General features: G+C 44.6%; 1 protein-coding gene across 9 annotated transcripts in view; it reads left to right on the top strand.

Annotated features, from left to right (window-relative positions):
• Nucleotides 1-23,104, top strand: part of utrn (utrophin) — a 306,152-nt gene that overhangs the window by 96,618 nt on the left and 186,430 nt on the right. For 5 of the 9 annotated variants that reach the window (XM_082976950.1, XM_082976949.1, XM_082976955.1 and 2 more), the window contains 19 exons: nt 1,345-1,473; nt 3,677-3,847; nt 3,973-4,209; nt 4,792-4,908; nt 5,553-5,657; nt 7,223-7,387; nt 7,530-7,702; nt 10,421-10,571; nt 11,221-11,396; nt 12,395-12,530; nt 14,246-14,395; nt 14,716-14,868; nt 15,072-15,173; nt 16,810-16,954; nt 17,132-17,349; nt 17,585-17,702; nt 20,301-20,506; nt 21,219-21,373; nt 22,211-22,400. In XM_082976950.1, coding sequence (XP_082833076.1) covers nt 1,345-1,473; nt 3,677-3,847; nt 3,973-4,209; nt 4,792-4,908; nt 5,553-5,657; nt 7,223-7,387; nt 7,530-7,702; nt 10,421-10,571; nt 11,221-11,396; nt 12,395-12,530; nt 14,246-14,395; nt 14,716-14,868; nt 15,072-15,173; nt 16,810-16,954; nt 17,132-17,349; nt 17,585-17,702; nt 20,301-20,506; nt 21,219-21,373; nt 22,211-22,400 — 2,997 coding nt within the window. The other 4 variants (XM_082976951.1, XM_082976952.1, XM_082976956.1 and 1 more) reach the window with 4 other exon arrangements.

Genomic DNA, 23,104 nt, shown 5'->3' on the forward strand with positions numbered 1-23,104 from the left:
CATGGCCTGGCTGGCTGACTGCTACTGCCTGAACAGAGATGACGTTACATGGTCCTGGCTGGCTGACTGCTACTGCCTGAACAGAGATAACGTTACATGGCCTGGCTGGCTGACTGCTACTGCCTGAACAGAGATAACGTTACATGGTCTGGCTGGCTGACTGCTACTGCCTGAACAGAGATAACGTTACATGGCCTGGCTGGCTGACTGCTACTGCCTGAACAGAGATAACGTTACATGGCCTGGCTGGCTGACTGCTACTGCCTGAACAGAGATAACGTTACATGGCCTGGCTGGCTGACTGCTACTGCCTGAACAGAGATAACGTTACATGGCCTGGCTGGCTGACTGCTACTGCCTGAACAGAGATAACGTTACATGGCCTGGCTGGCTGACTGCTACTGCCTGAACAGAGATAACGTTACATGGCCTGGCTGGCTGACTGCTACTGCCTGAACAGAGATAACGTTACATGGCCTGGCTGGCTGACTGCTACTGCCTGAACAGAGATAACGTTACATGGCCTGGCTGGCTGACTGCTACTGCCTGAACAGAGATAACGTTACATGGCCTGGCTGGCTGACTGCTACTGCCTGAACAGAGATAACGTTACATGACCTGGCTGGCTGACTGCTACTGCCTGAACAGAGATAACGTTACATGGCCTGGCTGGCTGACTGCTACTGCCTGAACAGAGATAACGTTACATGGCCTGGCTGGCTGACTGCTACTGCCTGAACAGAGATAACGTTACATGGTCTGGCTGGCTGACTGCTACTGCCTGAACAGAGATAACGTTACATGGCCTGGCTGGCTGACTGCTACTGCCTGAACAGAGATAACGTTACATGGCCTGGCTGGCTGACTGCTACTGCCTGAACAGAGATAACGTTACATGGTCTGGCTGGCTGACTGCTACTGCCTGAACAGAGATAACGTTACATGGTCTGGCTGGCTGACTGCTACTGCCTGAACAGAGATGAGATGATTTTAAGGATTAAAAAAATAATAAGGTCATCAAATAAAAATAAAATAATATACACAACTGAAATATTTGGTTATTTATTAGTAATTTCCCATTTATCTATTGATGTTTATCCAATGTGGACCTGACCGAGACAATGGAATATTTTTTCATGTTTTGGCAATTGAATGTTCACATTTTTAGCTTAGGAATTTCCATTAAAAAGCTCAAAAAGTATTATGTCGTCATTATTTCATAATACATTTCATGTTTTAAATGATCAAAACTGAAATTGATTTTTAATAATCGCACCAAAAACGGAACCGACCTCAATCTCGAATCGCTCAGCACTACCATCTTTCTACCTTTGTCCCCTACAGAGCCACCAGAACGAGGTGGAGATCTTTGATGAGAACCTGGCCCACATCAGCACCTGGCTGTACCAGACCCAGATCCACCTGGATGAGACAGAGAGACTGCCCACAGTGGAGAGGGAGATAGTAGTTACGGTGATAGAGGCGGCCCACAGTGGAGAGGGAGATAGTAGTTACGGTGATAGAGACGGCCCACAGTGGAGAGGCAGATAGTAGTTACGGTGATAGAGGCGGCCCACAGTGGAGAGGGTGATAGTAGTTACGGTGATAGAGATGGCCCACAGTGGAGAGGGAGATAGTAGTTACGGTGATAGAGACGGCCCACAGTGGAGAGGGAGATAGTAGTTACGGTGATAGAGAAGGCCCACAGTGGAGAGGGAGATAGTAGTTACGGTGATAGAGACGGCCCACAGTGGAGAGGGAGATAGTAGTTACGGTGATAGAGACAGAGAGACGGCCCACAGTGGAGAAGGAGATAGTAGTTAAGGTGATAGAGACGGCCCACAGTGGAGAGGGAGATAGTAGTTACGGTGATAGAGACGGCCCACAGTGGAGAAGGAGATAGTAGTTAAGGTGATAGAGACGGCCCACAGTGGAGAGGGAGATAGTAGTTACGGTGATAGAGGCGGCCCACAGTGGAGAGGCGAGATGGTAGTTACGGTGATAGACGGCCCACAGTGGAGAGGGAGATAGTAGTTACGGTGATAGACGGCCCACAGTGGAGAGGGAGATAGCAGTTACGGTGATAGACGGCCCACAGTGGAGAGGGAGATAGTAGTTAAGGTGATAGAGACGGCCCACAGTGGAGAGGGAGATAGTAGTTAAGGTGATAGAGACGGCCCACAGTGGAGAGGGAGATAGTAGTTACGGTGATAGACGGCCCACAGTGGAGAGGGAGATAGTAGTTACGGTGATAGACGGCCCACAGTGGAGAGGGAGATAGTAGTTACGGTGATAGACGGCCCACAGTGGAGAGGGAGATAGTAGTTACGGTGATAGACGGCCCACAGTGGAGAGGGAGATAGTAGATACGGTGATAGGCGGCCCACAGTGGAGAGGGAGATAGTAGTTACGGTGATAGAGGCGGCCCACAGTGGAGAGGGAGATAGTAGTTACGGTGATAGAGACGGCCCACAGTGGAGAGGGAGATAGTAGTTACGGTGATAGAGACGGCCCACAGTGGAGAGGGAGATAGTAGTTAAGGTGATAGAGACGGCCCACAGTGGAGAAGGAGATAGTAGTTAAGGTGATAGAGACAGAGAGACGGCCCACAGTGGAGAGGGAGATTAGTAGTTAAGGTGGTAGAGACAGAGAGACGGCCCGCAGTGGAGAGAGATAGTAGTTAAGGTGATAGAGACGGCCCGCAGTGGAGAGAGATAGTAGTTAAGGTGATAGAGACGGCCCGCAGTGGAGAGAGAGAGATGGTAGTTAAGGTGATAGAGACGGCCGACAGTGGAGAGAGATAGTAGTTAAGGTGGTAGAGACAGAGAGACAGCCCACCGTGGAGAGAGATAGTAGTTAAGGTGGTAGAGACAGAGAGACAGCCTACAGTGGAGAGAGATGGTAGTTAAGGTGATAGAGACAGAGAGACGGCCCACCGTGGAGAGAGATAGTAGTTAACGTGGTAGAGACAGAGAGACGGCCCACCGTGGAGAGAGATAGTAGTTAAGGTGGTAGAGACAGAGAGACGGCCCACCGTGGAGAGAGATAGTAGTTAAGGTGGTAGAGACAGAGAGACGGCCCACCGTGGAGAGAGATAGTAGTTAAGGTGGTAGAGACAGAGAGACGGCCCACCGTGGAGAGAGATAGTAGTTAAGGTGGTAGAGACAGAGAGACGGCCCACCGTGGAGAGAGATAGTAGTTAAGGTGATAGAGACAGAGAGACGGCCCACCGTGGAGAGAGATAGTAGTTAAGGTGGTAGAGACAGAGAGACAGCCCACCGTGGAGAGAGATAGTAGTTAAGGTGATAGAGACAGAGAGACGGCCCACCGTGGAGAGAGATAGTAGTTAAGGTGGTAGAGACAGAGAGATGGCCCACCGTGGAGAGAGAGGAGAGGACGGGAAGGGAGACGGTAGGAGAGAGAGAGAGGAAAGGAGCGGAGGGGAAGGGAAATGGTAGGAGAGAGAGAGGAGAGGATGAAAGCATGGGGAGGGAACTGAAGGACGGAAATTCAATATTGGTTGATTACAATTGAATTTTTATTTAAAAAATGTATTAGAGCCTATTACCAGAGTTTAGGATATAATTAGCCTGTGTGGGGAAATAATAATTTAAGTAATAGCTATTGATGAACCTGTTAATGTATAAATAGTTTGATTGATGTGTTGTGTGTGTAGACCCTGCTAGAGGAGCTGGATGACATCACTCTGAGAGTGGACAGTGTGAGAGACCAGGCCATCATCCTAATGACCAGTAGAGGTCCTGCCTGCAGAGACGTAGTAGAACCCAAACTGGCTGAACTCAACCGCAACTTTCACAAGGTCTCCCAATGCATCAAAGCTGCCAAGGTACAAATACTCTCACAACACTGTTTCACTGTATTACAATCACAACTGTCTAGAGCTTTATCATTCAAACTGTACATAGATACGTACAGTGGGGTAATTCTCTCTCTTTTGTTTCTGCTACCCAGATGTCCACCACTCTGGAGCCTGGGACTGTGGATATGATTCAGCAGATACAACAGATCTCTCAGATCCCTCACCAGATCTCTCAGCTCCAACAGGACCAGATTGCTGAGCTCCAGCAGAGCCAGTCAGAGGAGGCCCTGAGCTCCAGCCTGATGCAGACCTTTGAGGGGGAACTAGAGGCAACACTCAGGGCCCTAGAGGACCAGCAGGACCCCACACACACCCTGGATGATGACAAGGTATATATTGTACAGATACTCTCACTCACTCACTCATCACACACACACACACACACACACACACACACACACACACACACACACACACACACACACACACACACACACACACACACACACACACACACACACACACACACACACACACACAGTGGTTAAGTTTATGACTGGTCAAACAAAGAACACAAAGTTCTATAAGCTGTATACAGTGTCACAGACAAACAAGGGTGTGATTGGGCCGTCTGTCCTCAGAGTGTGTTATCAGGGACTTATTATTGTGTAGAGTGGCTGAACAAACCAGCCCAGACCAGACCAAGGTCAATGTCAGTCAGAAAGCAGAGTGTTTTTCTCACTCCTGTCTGTCGACTCTCGGCTCTCTGGAAAAGGTCTTCATTTAGGATTCTTCAAGCTATTTTTGGCTCGGATTCACAGTTGAATTCATTTTTTGTTTTTGATTATGGGCGTAATGTTCATTTTCTAACCCTGGAAAACCCTAGTTCAGTTGTTTGATTGGTTTTGATTGAAAGGGAGTCTTTGTTTCCGTGACAACGTTCACTGTGACCCTGTGTGTTGACCGGTCAGATGGATGAGGAGAAGGCTGGCATGGAGGAGCTGCTGAGGAGAGGAGAGGAGGTGCTGCTCCAGACTGCAGACGAGGGCCAGAGGGAGGGGCTGAGACTCCAGCTGCTCCGGCTGCAGGTGCAGTACACCACTCAGAACACAACAATCATGTAACATTTATATCCTAACACTGTAACCATACAATAATAGCATTAACAACAGTACATCACACAGATTGAGGGAGTAAGAATAAAAAACCCATATTTAATTTACCTCTACCAACTACATGTGAGAGAGAGCATAGATACTCAAACCAGATTTGAATATGAATATAAAGTGCATTGCAGCATTTCAGATGTAAATGTATTCCTGTGTCGTAGCATAGTAGAGCTCTGTTTTAAGATCTGGAGGACCGTTGGCCTTGGCCATGTTATGCATGCTCTCTGTTTGCGATTAATTACGCACAGTATGGCCTTGTCTGGTGTGTGCGTGTTTGTTTGTGAGTGTGTGTGTGTGTTTGTGTGTGTGTTTGTGTGTGTTTGTAAGTGTGTTTGTGTGTGCGTAAGTGTGTTTGTGTGTGCGTGTGAGTGTGTTTTGTGTGTGTGTGTGTGTGTGTGTGTGAGTGTGTTTTGTGTGTGTGAGTATGTTTTGTGTGTGTGTGAGTGTGTTTGTAAGTGTGAGTGTGTGTGTGTGTGTTTGTGTGTTTTGTGTGTGTGTGTGTGAGTGTGTGTGTGTGAGTGTGTTTGTGTGTGCGTGTCTAAATCCCTATCTTGTCTCTACAGGAGTTTAGGGTGCTGAGAGTGAGACAGGTGGAGGTCTCCATGGACGACGACGACTCTTCAAACAGCTTCACAGAGCAGAGAGACAGACAGGACCTGACTGGAGAGGTGAGTCACATTCTATTCTGAACAAAAATATAAACGCAACATGTAAAGTGTTGCTCCCATTTTATGAGCTGAAATAAAAGATCCCAGAAATGTTCCATACACATGTTTACATCCCCGTTAGTGAGCATTTCTCCTTTTGCCAAGATAATCCATCCACCTGACAGGTGTGGCATATCAAGAAGCTGATTAAACAGCATGATCATTACACAGGTGCACCTTCTGCTGGGGACAATAAAAGGCCACTCTAGAGTTTTGAGGGAGCGTGCAGTTGGGATGCTGACTGCAGGAATGTCCACCAGAGCTGTAGCCAGAGAATGTAATGTTAATTCTCTACCATAAGCTGCCTCAAACGTTGTTGTAGATTTTTTGGCAGTATGTCGAACCAGCTTCACAACCGCAGACCATGTGTAACTACACCAGTCCAGGACCTCCACATCTGGCTTCTTCACCTGCGGATCCTGAGACCAGCCACCCAGACAGCTGATGAAACTGTGGGTTTGCACAACAGAAGAATTTCTACACAAACTGTCAGAAACCGTCTCAGGAAAAATCATCTGCCTGCTCGTCGTTCTCACCAGGGTCTTGACCTGACTGCAGTTCAACACCGTAACCGACTTCAGTGGGCAAATGCTCACCTTCGATGGTCACTGTGCTCTTCATGGATGAAAGCCCCATGGTGGCTGTGGGGTTATGGTATGGGTAGGCATAAGCTACAGACAATGAACACAATTGCATTTTATCAATGGAAATTTGAATGCACAGTGATACAGTGACAAGATCCTGAGGCCCATTGTCGTGCCATTCATCTGCCACCATCACCTCATGTTCCAGCATGATAATGCATAGCCCCATGTTGCAAGGATCTGTACACAATTCCTGGAAGCTGAAAATGTCCTAGTTCTTCCATGGCCTGCATACTCACCAGACATGTCACCCTTTGAGCATGTTTGGGATGCTCTGGATCAACGTGTACGATAGCGTGTTCCAGTTCCCACCAAATATCCATCAACTTCACACAGCCATTGAAGAGGAGTGGGACAACATTCCACAGGTCTCAATCAGCAGTCTATACAACAGATCAACTCTATACGAAGGAGATGTGTTGCACTGCATGAGGCAAATGGTGATACCTTTTTTGTAAGGTATCTGTGACCATATCTGTATTCCCAGTCGTGAAATCCATAGATTAGGTCCTAATGAATTTATTTCCATTGACTGATTTCCTTATATGAGCTGTAACTCAGCAAAATCTTTGAAATTGTGGCACGTTGCGTTTTTATATTTTTGTTCAGGGTATCACTAGTATTATACATTCTTATTATCTTATTCACTATGTCCTTTTAATGACCTTGTTTTGTTGTGTGACGTATTTATGACAGTCATATTAAATGTGATATCAAAATGTTGACTTTTGATGCTTCCCACAGACTCATGTTGTTGTGTTACCTACCTTAGTTGGTTGTACTGGTTGTAAGTCGTTCTAAGAGTGTCTGCTAAATGTAATTGCAAAATGTCTGATTCACACACGCATTTACTTTTTCTAACATAATACCGTCTCTTGCCAGCAGATGGAGCCAGAGGACAGGGCGCCCTCTCTCAGTCCCTCAGACTACCTGCTGAATATCAACAAGGTTCTGCTGGCCATGGCCGACAACGAACTGCTGCTCAACTCCTCCGAGCTCAGCAGTGGTCTCTATGAAGACTTCTCCAGCCAGGAGGACACACTGAGGGTGAGAGAGGGAGGGAGGAGGGGAAAGGGGGAAGGATGAGGGGAGAGATAGGTACTGTAGGTCTGAATGTATACCTCTCACTCTTTTACTTATGTCTCCCCCCTCCTCTCTCCTCCCCCTCTCCCCCTTCTCTCTCTCCCAGAGTATAAAGGAGAGTCTGGAGTGTGTGGGGGAGCAGGTGACGGCGATCCATGAGCGCCAGCCTGATGCCATCCTGGAGGCGTCGCAGAGAGAGGTGGCACAGATAGGAGACGCCCTCACCCAGCTCAACGCAGAGTGGGACCGCCTCAACCGCATGTACAACCACCGCAAAGGGTGGGTGACTTCACGGTCAACATTGTTACATAGTACCTGTCAGGTGTTCATACACAATGAGCACTAAAGAGCATAAGGAAAAAGAAATGGGGGGAAAAAATGCTAATTGTAGCAACACAGTAAAGGGAAGAAAAGCAGCCGTAGTCTTTGGTGGTCCAGTATTGCATGTGAGAGGATATGTTTGTCGCCTCTAACAGGGGCACTTAGACGTAGCTTGATGTAACTCTGATCACTGATCCGTCAGTGTCAGCCACAAACACACAGAGAATGACGTCACTTAGTCATGATCTTGTCTCCATCCTGTCTCTGTACTAGTCTGTCAGGGAGTTCCATCCCCCACTGACCTAGCCTGTGTACAGTGTAAATGTCAGTTATCAGATATTGACCACAGACAAGAGAGGACGGAGAGATATGCCAGGGCACGACGCGTTGTTTCCTTAGCTAGCTAGCTACATGCCGGATGTATCTGAAATTACATGATCAATTGATGTTTACTGGTCATGAAAAGCCTTCCGTTACTTGCTGTATAACTCTGATGATAGAGCTAAGTGTGGAATAATCGGAAATGCGTCGTTCTGACTATCCTCTTCAAGACGTGACGATATTAAAACCAAATGGTTATAATATTTATTTAACAATCCCTTGAAAATGGGTCTCTGCCCCACAGCAGCCAAATGGAACGCTCTACAGTGTATTGTGACATTTTATTGATACTGACCTTTTCTATCTTTATAGAGAGATGGTGGTAGTTCATTGTGAGGTTCATTGGTATTTTCTCCAGTCATTCCCTGGCGTCCCACACATTTGCTACTGTTTAATGGAAGTCAGGAATGGGGCGACGTTTTTCCTTTCTCTTTATTGGAAAAATAAGGAATTTCCCAGTGGAAACAACATAATTCTGATTCCGGGCTGATTCCACAATCCACCCACCAACACCCACAGAAGGAATAATTAATTATTCACGGGCATTGGATAGCATGACTTGATTTATTAATGACTTTATTTATTAATTATTGTTACAGTTATGATATAATGTTATTTCTATTGTTTTTTTAATGACCATTTTCATTATTTTATTTCACTTAGTCCTGCATGTTGGATCTCAGAGCCTAAGGTTTTCATTGTACCCTGTAATCACACCTGAAACCTTTTACATGTGACTATTAAACACTCTGAATCAGAATCTGAATAAAGGCTAATCACCTGGAGGGATGGTATTTGTTCTCAGGTCTATTTCAAATGTGGGAATCAATTAGTTCCACTATTGCTCAATGGTTAATACAGCTGTTCACAAAGGTTCATTTGGGAGAAATGTGAATACAGCACTAATTTAGCTTTTATTAAAATAAAATGCCACCCAGTGTTCTCACTATCGTCCCCTATCTTTGATAAACACAGATATTAAACTGTTCTTCCAAATGTTTTCGTCCCGTCTCGAGACTTACTTACCCAAATTGGTCCACACGGAACAAAGCGGGTTTAAAAAGCATTTATCCTCAGATAACCAACTATTACGTACAGTATCTTACATGCTTCATCAGAAACAACAGCTCCTTGGGCTGTGTTGTCTCTCCATGCAGAAAAAGCTTTTGATAGACCAGAGATATGACCATTCTAGTCTGTCTTGGAACATATGGGAATTGGCTCATTAAAATGGATTAAAATACTATTTGCCAATCCCTCAGCCATAGTAACAACAGGCAATACCTGCTCTGCTCCGTCCGTTCAGAATCACTAGAAGCCGCAGACAAGGCGATCCAATTTCGCCTTTGCTATTCTTATTATCCATGGAACTCCTGCCCCAGGCAGTTTGTCAATAGAAGGAAATAAGACCTATCTATTTCCCTCAAATCTACTGATCACTTCATCTCATTATATGCAGAGGATATTGTACTATATCTAGACAATGTATTTCAATCACTCCCAAATGCATTAAAGTTCATAGATAAATTCAACTTCATCTTAAGTTATAAAATGTATCTAACCAAATCAGCCCTACTGCCTCTCAAGACCCCGATGGAGGACTCCATCTCTACATATGGAATCCCAATTGTTTCCCATTTAAAGTATTAGGGAGTAGATATATTTCCTTCCTTAGATAAAACCATTGCCAGAAACTTTAACAGAAAACTCAATTCAATCTGACCTCAGTAGATGGAATAATATCCAAGTTGCTTTAACCGGCAGAATATCTACTGTCAAAATGAATATATTGCAACTGTTGAATTTCTATAGTTCAAAGCTTCCCATGGCTCCCCCTTCTGGCTATTGGGATCAAATGCATAGTGCTGTTTCTGGGTGGGAAGGGAGGATGTGGGCAGGTGGATTGGGACTAAGGTGTGAGGATCCCTACTACAGAAATGTATTTGGGAGAGGTCCTCATTCAGTCCATTATGAGGGAATTACAACTCACAATAGATTCCATAATAATAGAGGCTACAGACATATCAGGACTTTAACAGATTAACAGATTAACAGATTCCAGATCTGCTAGTTTCCACCCTAATGGTTAAGGTTAGGGGTTGGTCTAGGTAAAACTAGTTTCCACCCTAATGGTTAAGGTTAGGGGTTGGTCTAGGTAAAACTAGTTTCCACCCTAATGGTTAAGGTTAGGGGTTGGTCTAGGTAAAACTAGTTTCCACCCTAATGGTTAAGGTAAGTGATTGGACTAGTTCAACTCAACTGATTCAGTATCTGCTGTCCCTTGTCTGTCTGTAGGAGTTTCGACCGTGCGGTGGAGGAGTGGAGACAGTTCCATTGTGACCTGAACGACCTGAGCCAGTGGCTGACCGACATAGAACAGGTCCTCACTGAGGGAACAGGACCTGATGGACAACTGGACCTGGACACAGCCAGGACACACCAGGAGGTAGGTGTGTGTGTGTGTGTGTGTGTGTGTGTGTGTGTGTGTGTGTGTGTGTGTGTGTGTGTGTGTGTGTGTGTGTGTGTGTGTGTGTGTGTGTGTGTGTGTGTGTGTGTGTGTGTGTGTGTGTGTGTGTGTGAGTAACTCACTCACTTCAATGAGAACTCTGACATGTTTTATTTATGATTAACACAATTATTTCCATAATTTGAATACGATCAAACAAATCAGACCAGTATGTTTACTTTAGCAACTGATGCGGCTGGGGAGTTTTGGTGAGAGAAAATGTATGTCTTTGAACGTGAACAATACGGCTTCTCTTCTTAATTATCCAGCACTTTTCACACTCTGTCGTTCATTACAGTAGAGGGAGAGGGAACGAGAGAGGGAGGGAGAGAATGAAAAACAAGGAGATCAACATTTGTATTGCTAATATTATATAGTATCTCTACAACAAACATCATCATAATTATCTGTAGGATGTGTGAAACAGCTAGCACTAGCTGCTTGTTACCGTTAGTCCAATCTATCCAATACCTATAGTTGCAATCCATTATTCATACCAGCTAATTTCCAATTGAGTCATTCTGTTGATTAATACAACTTTGTTTCCTAGTTTTATGTTGATCAGTAAGCCCCTCTCTCTTCCCTGTAGGAGCTGGAGGAGGGTCTAGCCAGTCACCTGCCTGTCCTGGTCGGGTTGAGCCAGACAGGGGAGAGGATCATTGGGCAGCTGTCGGCCCCTGACGGGCCCCTGATGGAGAACAAGCTGGAGGCCCTGGGACAGCGCTGCAGGGCCGTGCAAAGACAGGTGCTGGACAGACAGCGCAGGTAACCACGGAGATGAACACCATGGAAACAAAGCACAGTCTCCCTAAAAATAGTACCGGTTTTTTAAGGATGATTATGAAGGGCATTTCGGGCCTCAAAAATTGTGTCCAATGGAAAAAGCATGTTTAAATATTTCTGTGTGTTTATATGAGGAGGATTACCTAGACTGTTACATTACTATGGTGCAGATATGCTCCAATAAAATAGTTTATCCATTTATATGGATATTTATATTTTCTGCATCAATGTCCTAGGTAATGTTTGATATCAGCATGATGGATCAGCATGCAAATATATCCGAAACGTTAGGATTAGGCCTACACACGGCAGCCGTAGGGAAATAGATCTCAATCTGTGTGTGTGTGTGTGTGTGTGTGTGTGTGTGTGTGTGTGTGTGTGTGTGTGTGTGTGTGTGTGTGTGTGTGTGTGTGTGTGTGTGTGTGTGTGTTTGAATGTGTGTTTGTACCTGTGTTTGTGTTTGAATGTGTGTTTGTACCTGTGTGTTTGAATGTGTGTTTGTACCTGTGTTTGAATGTGTGTTTGTACCTGTGTGTGTGTGTGTGTGTTTGAATGTGCGTTTGTATGTGTGTGTGTTTGAATGTGTGTTTGTGCCTGTGTTTGTGTGTGTGTTTGAATGTGCGTTTGTACATGTGTGTGTGTGTGTGTGTGTGTGTGTGTGTGTGTTTGAATGTGTGTTTGTACCTGTGTTTGTGTTTGAATGTGTGTTTGTACCTGTGTGTTTGAATGTGTGTTTGTACCTGTGTTTGAATGTGTGTTTGTACCTGTGTGTGTGTGTGTGTGTGTGTTTGAATGTGCGTTTGTATGTGTGTGTGTTTGAATGTGTGTTTGTGCCTGTGTTTGTGTGTGTGTTTGAATGTGCGTTTGTACATGTGTGTGTGTGTGTTTGAATGTGTGTTTGTACCTGTGTGTGTGTGTGTGTGTGTGTTTGAATGTGCGTTTGAATGTGTGTGTGTTTGTACCTGTGTATGTGTGTGCAGGCTGGCTGGAGGTGACCCTGCCTTATCAGAGCTGGTGAGGCGTAGTGGAGACCTGGCTCTGTGGCTGGAGGAGACTGAGTGTGCTGTGAGCTCTCTTCCTGTCACCGCTACCGACAAGAACCTCAAAGAACTCAAGGTAAGGCTCAGGGCCAGAACCTGTTGCCCCCCTAACCCACATCATTTCCAACCCCTTCATTCACCCTTTAATAATCCCATTACCCTCTTTTCATCTCCCTGTTACTTCCCTTTCATCTCTCCCTAACCCTCCTTCACCTCTCTTTCATCTCTCCCTAACTCTCCTTCACCTCTTTCATCTCTCCCTAACCCTCCTTCACCTCTTTCATCTCTCCCTAACTCTCCTTCACCTCTCTTTCATCTCTCCCTAACTCTCCTTCACCTCTTTCATCTCTCCCTAACTCTCCTTCACCTCTTTCATTCTCTCCCTAACCCTCCTTCACCTCTTTCATTCTCTCCCTAACCCTCCTTCACCTCTCTTTCATTCTCTCCCTAACTCTCCTTCACCTCTCTTTCATCTCTCCCTAACTCTCCTTTATCTCTCTTTCATTCTGACCCTATAACTCTCCTTCACCTCTCTTTCATCTCTCCCTAACTCTCCTTCACCTCTTTCATCTCTCCCTAACTCTCCTTTATCTCTCTTTTAACTCTCCTTCACCTCTTTCATCTCTCCCTAACTCTCCTTTATCTCTCTTTAATTCTCTCCCTAACTCTCCTTCACCTCTTTCATCTCTCCCTAACTCTCCTTTATCTCTCTTTTAACTCTCCTTCACCTCTTTCATCTCTCCCTAACTCTCCTTTATCTCTCTTTCATTCTCTCCCTAACTCTCCTTCACCTCTTTCATCTCTCCCTAACTCTCCTTCACCTCTTTCATCTCTCCCTAACTCTCCTTTATCTCTCTTTCATTCTCTCCCTAACCCTCCTTCACCTCTTTCATCTCTCCCTAACTCTCCTTCACCTCTTTCATCTCTCCCTAACTCTCCTTCACCTCTTTCATCTCTCCCTAACCCTCCTTCACCTCTTTCATCTCTCCCTAACCCTCCTTCACCTCTTTCATCTCTCCCTAACTCTCCTTTATCTCTCTTTCATTCTCTCCCTAACCCTCCTTCACCTCTCTTTCATCTCTCCCTAACTCTCCTTCACCTCTTTCATCTCTCCCTAACTCTCCTTTATCTCTCTTTTAACTCTCCTTCACCTCTTTCATCTCTCCCTAACTCTCCTTTATCTCTCTTTAATTCTCTCCCTAACTCTCCTTCACCTCTTTCATCTCTCCCTAACTCTCCTTTATCTCTCTTTTAACTCTCCTTCACCTCTTTCATCTCTCCCTAACTCTCCTTTATCTCTCTTTAATTCTCTCCCTAACTCTCCTTCACCTCTTTCATCTCTCCCTAACTCTCCTTTATCTCTCTTTCATTCTCTCCCTAACCCTCCTTCACCTCTCTTTCATCTCTCCCTAACTCTCCTTCACCTCTTTCATCTCTCCCTAACTCTCCTTCACCTCTTTCATATCTCCCTAACTCTCCTTTATCTCTCTTTCATTCTCTCCCTAACCCTCCTTCACCTCTTTCATTCTCTCCCTAACCCTCCTTCACCTCTTTCATTCTCTCCCTAACTCTCCTTCACCTCTCTTTCATCTCTCCCTAACTCTCCTTCACCTCTTTCATCTCTCCCTAACCCTCCTTCACCTCTTTCATTCTCTCCCTAACCCTCCTTCACCTCTTTCATTCTCTCTCTAACCCTCCTTCACCTCTTTCATTCTCTCCCTAACCCTCCTTCACCTCTCTTTCATCTCTCCCTAACCCTCCTCCACCTCTCTTTCATCTATCTCACTCTAGGCCCTGGCTGAGGAGATGGACGCCCAGAACGAGCGTCTTGGTTGGCTGAACAAGAACGGCCCCCAGATTCTGGCCAATCAGAGTGTGAGTCCTCAGGAGAGAGATCAGCACATGAGCAAACTCAGGACCATCAACCTCAACTGGAGCAAGGTGAGAAGGACCTATTCAACCTACATTTCCTAATGAACCTAATGCAACTAAGTAGCCTTAATGTCAACTTAAACTGACAATAAAAAAGTGACAATGGAAATTGACAATCTCTCTCTTTTACCTTCTCTCCATTCTCTGTCTGTCTGTCTGTCTGTCTGTCTGTCTGTCTGTCTGTCTGTCTGTCTGTCTGTCTGTCTGTCTGTCTGTCTGTCTGTCTGTCTGTCTGTCTGTCTGTCTGTCTGTCTGTCTGTCTGTCTGTCTGTCTGTCTGTCTGTCTGTCTGTCTGTCTGTGTTTTCCTTCCTCTCTGATTCTCCTCTAGGTGACTCAAGAGTTGTTAGATAAAGTAGGAGAGGTGGAGGGGAACCTACAGAGTCATGGTCAGTTCCAGGACAAGATGAACAGAATGACCGACTGGGTCCAGGTCACACACCAGAGCCTCAGTGGGAGAGGTGTAAGCCCTGCAGAGAGCCAGGTAATACGCACACACAGCACGTTGGCTAACCACGCTAAATTGAAGGTGCTTGGGCAGAACCTTAAATCCAGTGTTTTATTGTACTTTGTTAACAATGTCTCTTTATTTGATTAGACCATAACTGTCTCCTTTAGATGGAAACATTCAGGCACTCATTTCTGTCTGTCTGTCTTTATGTCCGTCTGTCTCTCTCTGTGTTGTAGGTTCTGGCAGCAGCTATGAGGGAGCGTAAGAGAGAGCTAGAGGAACTGTTGGCCCGCTCCATAGAACTACAAAGACGACAACAGCTGCTTCCCCTGGAGAAGGTCTGCTTTGCTTTGGCCAACAACAAGAATAACACAGTTGCATCAACACACAATGAACAAAAATTACCCCATGAAACAACACTACAACAACTACACGTTTGTTAACCTCTATGGGCTAGGTAGGACGCTTGCGTCCCACCTACTCAACAGCCAGTGTAATCCCGTGGCGCGATATTCAAATACCTTAGAAATGCTATTACTTCAATTTCTCAAACACATGACTATTTTACACCATTTTAAAGACAAGACTCTCGTTAATCTAACCACACTGTCCAATTTCAAAAAGGCTTTACAACGAAAGCAAAACATTAGATTATGTCAGCAGAGTACCCAGCCAGAAATAATCAGACACCCATTTTTCAAGCTAGCATATAATGTCACATAAACCCAAACCACAGCTAAATGCAGCACTAACCTTTGATGATCTTCATCAGATGACACCCCTAGGACATTGTTATACAATACATGCATGTTTTGTTCAATCAAGTTCATATTTATATCAAAAACCAGCTTTTTACATTAGCATGTGACTAGCATGTGACTACCATTCCCACCGAACACTTCCGGTGAATTTACTAAATTACTCACGATAAACGTTCACAAAAAACATAACAATTATTTTAAGAATTATAGATACAGAACTCCTCTATGTACTCGCTATGTCCGATTTTAAAATAGCTTTTCGGTGAAAGCACATTTTGCAATATTCTAAGTAGATAGCCCAGCCATCACAGGCTAGCTATTTTGACACCAACCAAGTGTGGTACTCACCAAACTCCGATTTACTATTAGAAAAGTTTGATTACCTTTGGTGTTCTTCGTCAGAATGCACTCCCAGGACTTCTACTTCAATAACAAATGTTGGTTTGGTCCCAAATAATCCATAGTTATATCCAAATAGCGGCGTTTTGTTTGTGCGTTCAAGACACTATCTGAAGGGTAAATAAGGGTCACGCGCCCGACGCGTTTCGTGACAAAAAAATTCTAAATATTCCATTACCGTACTTCGAAGCATGTCAACCGCTGTTTAAAATCAATTTTTATGCAATTTTTCTCGTAAAAAAGCGATAATATTCCGACCGGGAAAGCGTGTTTATGTTCAAAGAGAGAGAAAATAAAAACATGGGATCCCCTCGTGCACGAGCCTCAGTCTGATGGTCCTCTGATAGAGCACTTACCAAAGGCGCTAATGTGTTTCAGCCTGGGGCTGGAATTACATCATTCAGCTTTTTCCCGGGTTCTGAGAGCCTATGGGAGGCGTAGGAAGTGTCACGTTACAGCAAAGATCCTCCGTTTTCAATAAACAGAGCCAAGAAGAACAAGAACTTGTCAGACAGGCCACTTCCTGTAAGGAATCTTCTCAGGTTTTTGCCTGCCATATGAGTTCTGTTATACTGACAGACACCATTCAAACAGTTTTAGAAACTTTAGGGTGTTTTCTATCCAAAGCAAATAATGATATGCATATTCTAGTTACTGGGCAGGAGTAGTAACCAGATTAAATCGGGTACGTTTTTTATCCGGCCGTGCAAATACTGCCCCCTATCCCCAACAGGTTAAACTGTAGTCACAATCGACTGTAACTCCAAGTGAAAACAGATGTGTGTGTGTGCTCTCCTGTGCCCCCTGTGTGTAGAGTAAGGTAGAGCAGCTGGCGGCAGACTGGAAGGCTCTGGACGGAAGGTTGAAGGAATCTCAACACCCACCTATGTTGTCTCCATTGCAACATCCTGTTTCTTCTCCGTGGACCCAACATGTCGCCCAACAACAACAACTCTCAGGTACCTTAACCAAAATGATTAAATACTAGTTACTACTTTATAACATTCCTATCTGTTTTTAACAACATCATTTGTAATCTGGCAATGGCAAAACTGAATACAAATAAACATTGGATTGAATCAAATTGGCCTCTCTCCACCCCCCCCCCCCCCCCCCCCCCCCGTGTCCATCCCCAGTGTCAGTGGTCCCATCGGCAGTACAGATGACCAGTCTGATGAGTGAGGACCGGCACCACCAGACCCCCCGCAGCCCAGAGCTGGTGGCCCCCACAGATCTGAACGAGACGGCCACAGAGCTGGCTGACTGGCTGCTGCTCATCACACAGATGCTCAAGTCCAACATCGTTACTGTAGGGGACACAGACGAGATACGCACCACCATGGGACGCCTACAGGTATGTGTGTGTGGGAATTAATGGGGACTGGTGGAGTGTACTGGGTAATGACTTTAGTCACAGAGTGTGTGGCATATACTGTAACTTGCCATGAACATTGAGTGAGTCTGTGTATGTAGGTAAACCTCTGTAGCATATACCTGGGAGTCGTGTTTGTAATAGTATTTGCACCTGTGGTTGTGGTTACTGTAATATGTTCATGTAAAAAATACTTTATTATATATATTCTGTCCAGGTGACTAAAAGTGACCTGGAGCAGCGTCACCCCCAGCTGGAGGACATCTTCACTCTGGCCCAGAACATCAAGAACAAGACCTCCAACCTGGACGTACGCACCTCCATCACTGAGAAACGTATGTACCGTATGCTCATAGGAGAAAGCAGGAAGGTACACCACACCTACCAACCTTGAATTCAAACTAACAACCCACAACTAGGGCTGTTGCGGTGACCATATTACTGCCACACCGGCAGTCATGAAGGCAGTCAAATTCCACGTGACCATTTAGTAACGGTAATTAGGTTTCTCCAAGCTCTGATGCTGCTGATGGTCATTAGTAGCCTACCAAACTTGCTAACTGCCTGGTACTCAGCACTCTATTGTCCCTCTAATTACTCTCACATCAATGCAAATGTCATCAAAAATCACTTCACGAGAGCCCATGAGCTAATGTTGCGCAACATTTCTATAGACTATGCAATTCCATGAGAAAACAAAGTGATGGCCTCTATTAAAAAGAGGAGGATCCCATCAGCTTTCTATAGGCTAGGCCTATTGTATTTATTTCATTTCTCAACTTCCTAATATTAAGCACATTGCTTCTCTTTACAACAGGAGCATAGCCTACCTGGCTGGCATAAAAATTAACCACAGTAAAAGTGTCCATTCGCTATTTAAGTGCATAAATGACATGTCTTTTTTCCCCCTACCCCTGTTTCGAGACAAGTGCATGATAATGGTCCATTCTAAATCAAAAGAAATTTCACACACATATTATTAAGCTTATGTAAAGCCAAGACTAAATCAAGAAGTGTCATTGGTGACAATAGTAGCCTATCACTTGTGAATGATATATGATCACTTGTGAATGATGCCCAGCGCATGCTTTTTTTGCAACTTTTTCAAATCATTGTCACATACCTCATGTAGCCTAGCCCATAGGCCTATATGTTTTGATAAGGTTTGTATCACAACTAAAGTGGCTGGCCAAATAATGTCTTAAAATTAAGCACATTAATCTGCTTTACAACGGGTGTAGAGCCTACCTGGCATACATTGCCTTCCCTGTAGCTCAGTTGGTAGAGCATGGTGTTTGCAACGCCAGGGTTGTGGGTTCGATTCCCACGGGGGGGCAGCAAAAAAAAATGTATGAAATTGTATGAAATGTATGCATTCACTACTGTAAGTCGCTCTGGATAAGAGCGTCTGCTAAATGACTAAAATGTAAAATAAGCAGCACGTGAGTTTCAAGTTTGGGGAAGTACATTTTCAACGTAAAAAATGCACCTTTATAATAAAAGCATTACATGCATAATCACATTTGAGGTCACTTTTGATAATGGTGTTTTCCTGCTAATGGAATATTCATGCTTATAGCCTACTGCAGTGTGCGCATTGCTGCGCTTATAAGGTGAAGAAATAGCCTAATAGTTTATCAACATTTTAAGCTAAACGTTCTCATCTGTCGTGTCAGGCTCATTGCTTAAAACAGGTTTTTTTTATGCTAGTGGTTGTATTAATTTGGGCTCTATCGCTTCCCACAACTGTCCCAGACTGTTTGGAATATTTATTTCTCACACAGAATAGAATAGGTAAACTTTTGTACTATGGGGGATAGCAGATTGACATAGGCTAGTGATTTTTCTGTTGGTTAGGCCTACTCATCTTGTTGGCTGACGAAAAGTAAATGTTGACAATTCTTCCAATATGTGCCTTGGAATTCGATAAGGACGCGCGCAGTTGCATCCCCAATGTGTCTGTCTTCACTTGTAGCCTGTGTGAAAGACCCGGTTCACGTGACGGAGAGCCATGTGAGTGAGAGGTGCTTCGGCACACAGCCAAGGACACAACGACCACTGGCCGCAAAGGCATGGATTTAGGGAGCATTACGGCCACACAAAGGGGGTGCAGCTGGGAAATTTGAGGCATTATCACGTGCTTGTCAAATTGTGAATGAGAGACTGATGAAGTGTGTACAGCCTGCGCATAGCTCATGCCTTTCATGTAACTTTTTTCAAATCATCATTAGTCACATCATGCAGCCTTAGAATGTATAAAACATCTAAATAAATTGCCCAACATTTGTATCACAACTAAAGTTATATAAATAACTCTAAATTAACCATTTAGGAGGACCTGTTTCTTTGTTAACCGCTCAACACAGAATAGATGCATGTGCGCACTCCCTCAAATCGTTTGGAGAAAATATCCTTTCTATTTTATTCAGCTGTGTTCAATTGTATTCTTCATGCTATAAAATAATGCCATGGAATTCTAAGAAAATCGTGTCTGCTAAATGAACTAGTGTAGCCCACAGCCATATGGCATAGCCAGATCAGGACCTAACATCAGGACAACTGAGTATGCTATTCTGTTCTTCTGAAATAGACTACATTTTCTTCATATCATGCTTCTTTAGATCTGTCTAAAATAAATAATGGATTTATTGTGATGGTGGAGGCTACATTACATGGATTTATAAGACTTTTTAAAATGTAGATGTTCCAAAGATCTGCATCAGTGGCTTGCAGGCTATGCGTGGAAGACAGGAGATGCTAAATGTGTTTATGTTAATTAACGGTCAATTACCGTGAGACCGGCAGTTATTTGCTTGACAATCACTGGCTGACAAACTGTCATGACCGCCACAGCCCTACCCACAACCATTACTTTCGATCTGGTAATATTGCTACCACTATTTATCTTTCTCCCTCCGTCTCTCTCACTGCAGTAGAGAAGGTGCATAGCCAATGGGACAACACGCAGCACGGCGTAGAGGCGCGTCTCCAGCAGCTGGACAGTATGATTGGCCACAGCGACCAGTGGGAGGAGCAGAGGCAGGAGGTGAAGGCTCTGATTGGTCAGAACGAGGGGCGCCTGCACAACCTGCTGCAGCTCTCCAGGGAACCCCTGACCAAACAGCTCAGTGACAACAAGGTGAGAGATACACTGACCCTTCACCTTTGAACTACTGACCCCCTGCCCCATTAGCCAGATGGGAGTAGCCCCTAACCACTGATAAAATGTCCGATATTTTTCATTATGTTAATCGTGAAGGTTAGGATTGGGTAGTTATCTGATTCTAAATCTGACTCAAAACTGTTTTTGGAAAGTATGTTTATGTGTGTTTGCATCTTAGCCGGGTGTGACATGCTAATTATGATGAGTATATGCAAATGACAGGGCTTACTGTTGGTATGTCACGACTGTTATTGATAGTGTTAATGAGAGCTGTTCAAACATGCCTTGCAGGCAGATAATGGTATGTATAGGAGCTGATTTATGTGGGGATTGTCAGGTGTAGACTTTCTTTTCGTGTGGCCGATGCAATGCCAATATCAAACACTAGAGGGCATCTGTGTCTAACTCACTGTGGTACTTTACTGTAGTTCCAATGCCCTAGAACAGGTCCTGATAGGATACCTCTGACTACAAGGTAATAATTATTTCTCATTTAATTAAATGGGTTAGCATACCTTTAGTAAACAAAGTGAGATCCTGAGGGAACTGTGATAATTGCAGTGAGATTAAAAGGCATTAGACGTGGATGAAAGAAGTGAAATAAAGATTTAGAAAGTCATTTGCTGCTACTGTTTAGTCTGTGAGGAGTATGTCGTTATTTGTTGCTTGTTTCTGTTTTCTTCTCCAGGTGTTCTTGCAAGACCTGGGGAGAGGTCAGGGTTCCGTGGTAACCTTTAACGAGCTGTCCAATCAGCTCCTGCGAGAGTATTCTGCAGATGACACAAGGAGGATCAAAGAGGTCACGGACAAACACAACAGAGCCTGGAACAGCGTCAACAACAGGTGGACACACATACACACACACACACACAGACACATACATGTTGGTTTTACTATCCAAGGGGGGACCAAAACATTTATTTCCATTCAAAATCCTTTTTTCCCAAACCCCTAACCCAAAAAACCTAACTCCTAATCCTAACCCGAAACCTAACCCCTAAACCTAACCTGAAACCTAACTCCTAACCCGAAACCTAAACCTAACCCTAAACCTAACCCTAAACCTAACCCGAAACCTAACCCCTAAACCTAACTCCTAACCCGAAACCTAACCCCTAAACCTAACCCGAAACCTAACTCCTAATACTAACCTGAAACCTAACCCCTAAACCCAAAATAGCAGTTTTCCTTTTGGGGACCGGCAAAATGTCCCCACTTGTTTTACTATCCTTGTGAGGACTTTAGAAACCCAAAAGGATGGCAAAGTTAGACCACACACACAGACACACACATGTTATGTTCTTCTATCCTTGTGGGGACCTAAAATAAATGTCCATTCAAAATCCTATTTTCCCTAACCCCTAAACCTAACCCAACCCTAATTCTAACCCTAATTGTAACCCTAAACCTAACCACTAAGCTTAAAATAGCATTTGTCCTCATGGGGCTGTGGGAAATGTCCCCACGAGGGAGAATTTTCCTTGTTTTACTACCCTTGTGGGGACTTTTGGAGATTTTAGGTCCCCACAAGGTTATAAGAATCCCCCCTCCCCACACACACAAATATCACTTTGATAATGTTATGAGATATTTCAATTATACTCAGATAGCTAATTCAACAATGACCTCCAACCAAACCAATGCTTGATTATTGGCCATTACATGTTGATTAATTGACAGGGCTAGTGACCGCCAGGCCCAGCTGGACAGTGACCTGACTGCTCTACAGACGTCCCTCAGGGAGCTGGAGGCCTTCCTCAAGTGGCTTCAGGAGGCCGAAACTACCGTCAACGTCCTGGCCGACGCCTCCCAGAGGGAAGAGCTATCACAGGACTCTGCCCACGTCAAGGAGCTGAGGGGGCAACTGGAGGTAGGCCATGCCCATTTCATCTGCTGAGTGTGTGTGTGTGTGTGTGTGTGTGTGTGTGTGTGTGTGTGTGTGTGTGTGTGTATTGGATGATATACAGTGGGGGAAAAAAGTATTTGATCCCCTGCTGATTTTGTACGTTTGCCCACTGACAAAGAAATGACCAGTCTATAATTTTAATGGTAGGTTTATTTGAACAGTGAGAGACAGAATAACAACAAAAACATCCAGAAAAATGCATGTCAAAAATGTTATAAAATGATTTGCATTTTAATGAGGGAAATAAGTATTTGACCCCTCTGCAAAACATGACTTAGTACTTGGTGGCAAAACCCTTGTTGGCAATCACAGAGGTCAGACGTTTCTTGTAGTTGGCCACCAGGTTTGCACACATCTCAGGAGGGATTTTGTCCCACTCCTCTTTGCAGATCTTCTCCAAGTGATTAAGGTTTCGAGGCTGACGTTTGGCAACTCGAACCTTCAGCTCCCTTCACAGATTTTCTATGGGATTAAGGTGTGGAGACTGGCTAGGCCACTCCAGGACATTAATGTGCTTCTTCTTGAGCCACTCCTTTGTTGCCTTGGCCGTGTGTTTTGAGTCATTGTCATGCTGGAATACCCATCCACGACCCATTTTCAATGCCCTGGCTGAGGGAAGGAGGTTCTCACCCAAGATTTGACGGTACATGGCCCCGTCCATCGTCCCT

The sequence above is a fragment of the Salmo salar genome, chromosome 06 (assembly GCF_965601325.2).
Source record: "Salmo salar chromosome 06, fSalSal1, whole genome shotgun sequence".
NCBI lineage: Eukaryota > Metazoa > Chordata > Actinopteri > Salmoniformes > Salmonidae > Salmo > Salmo salar.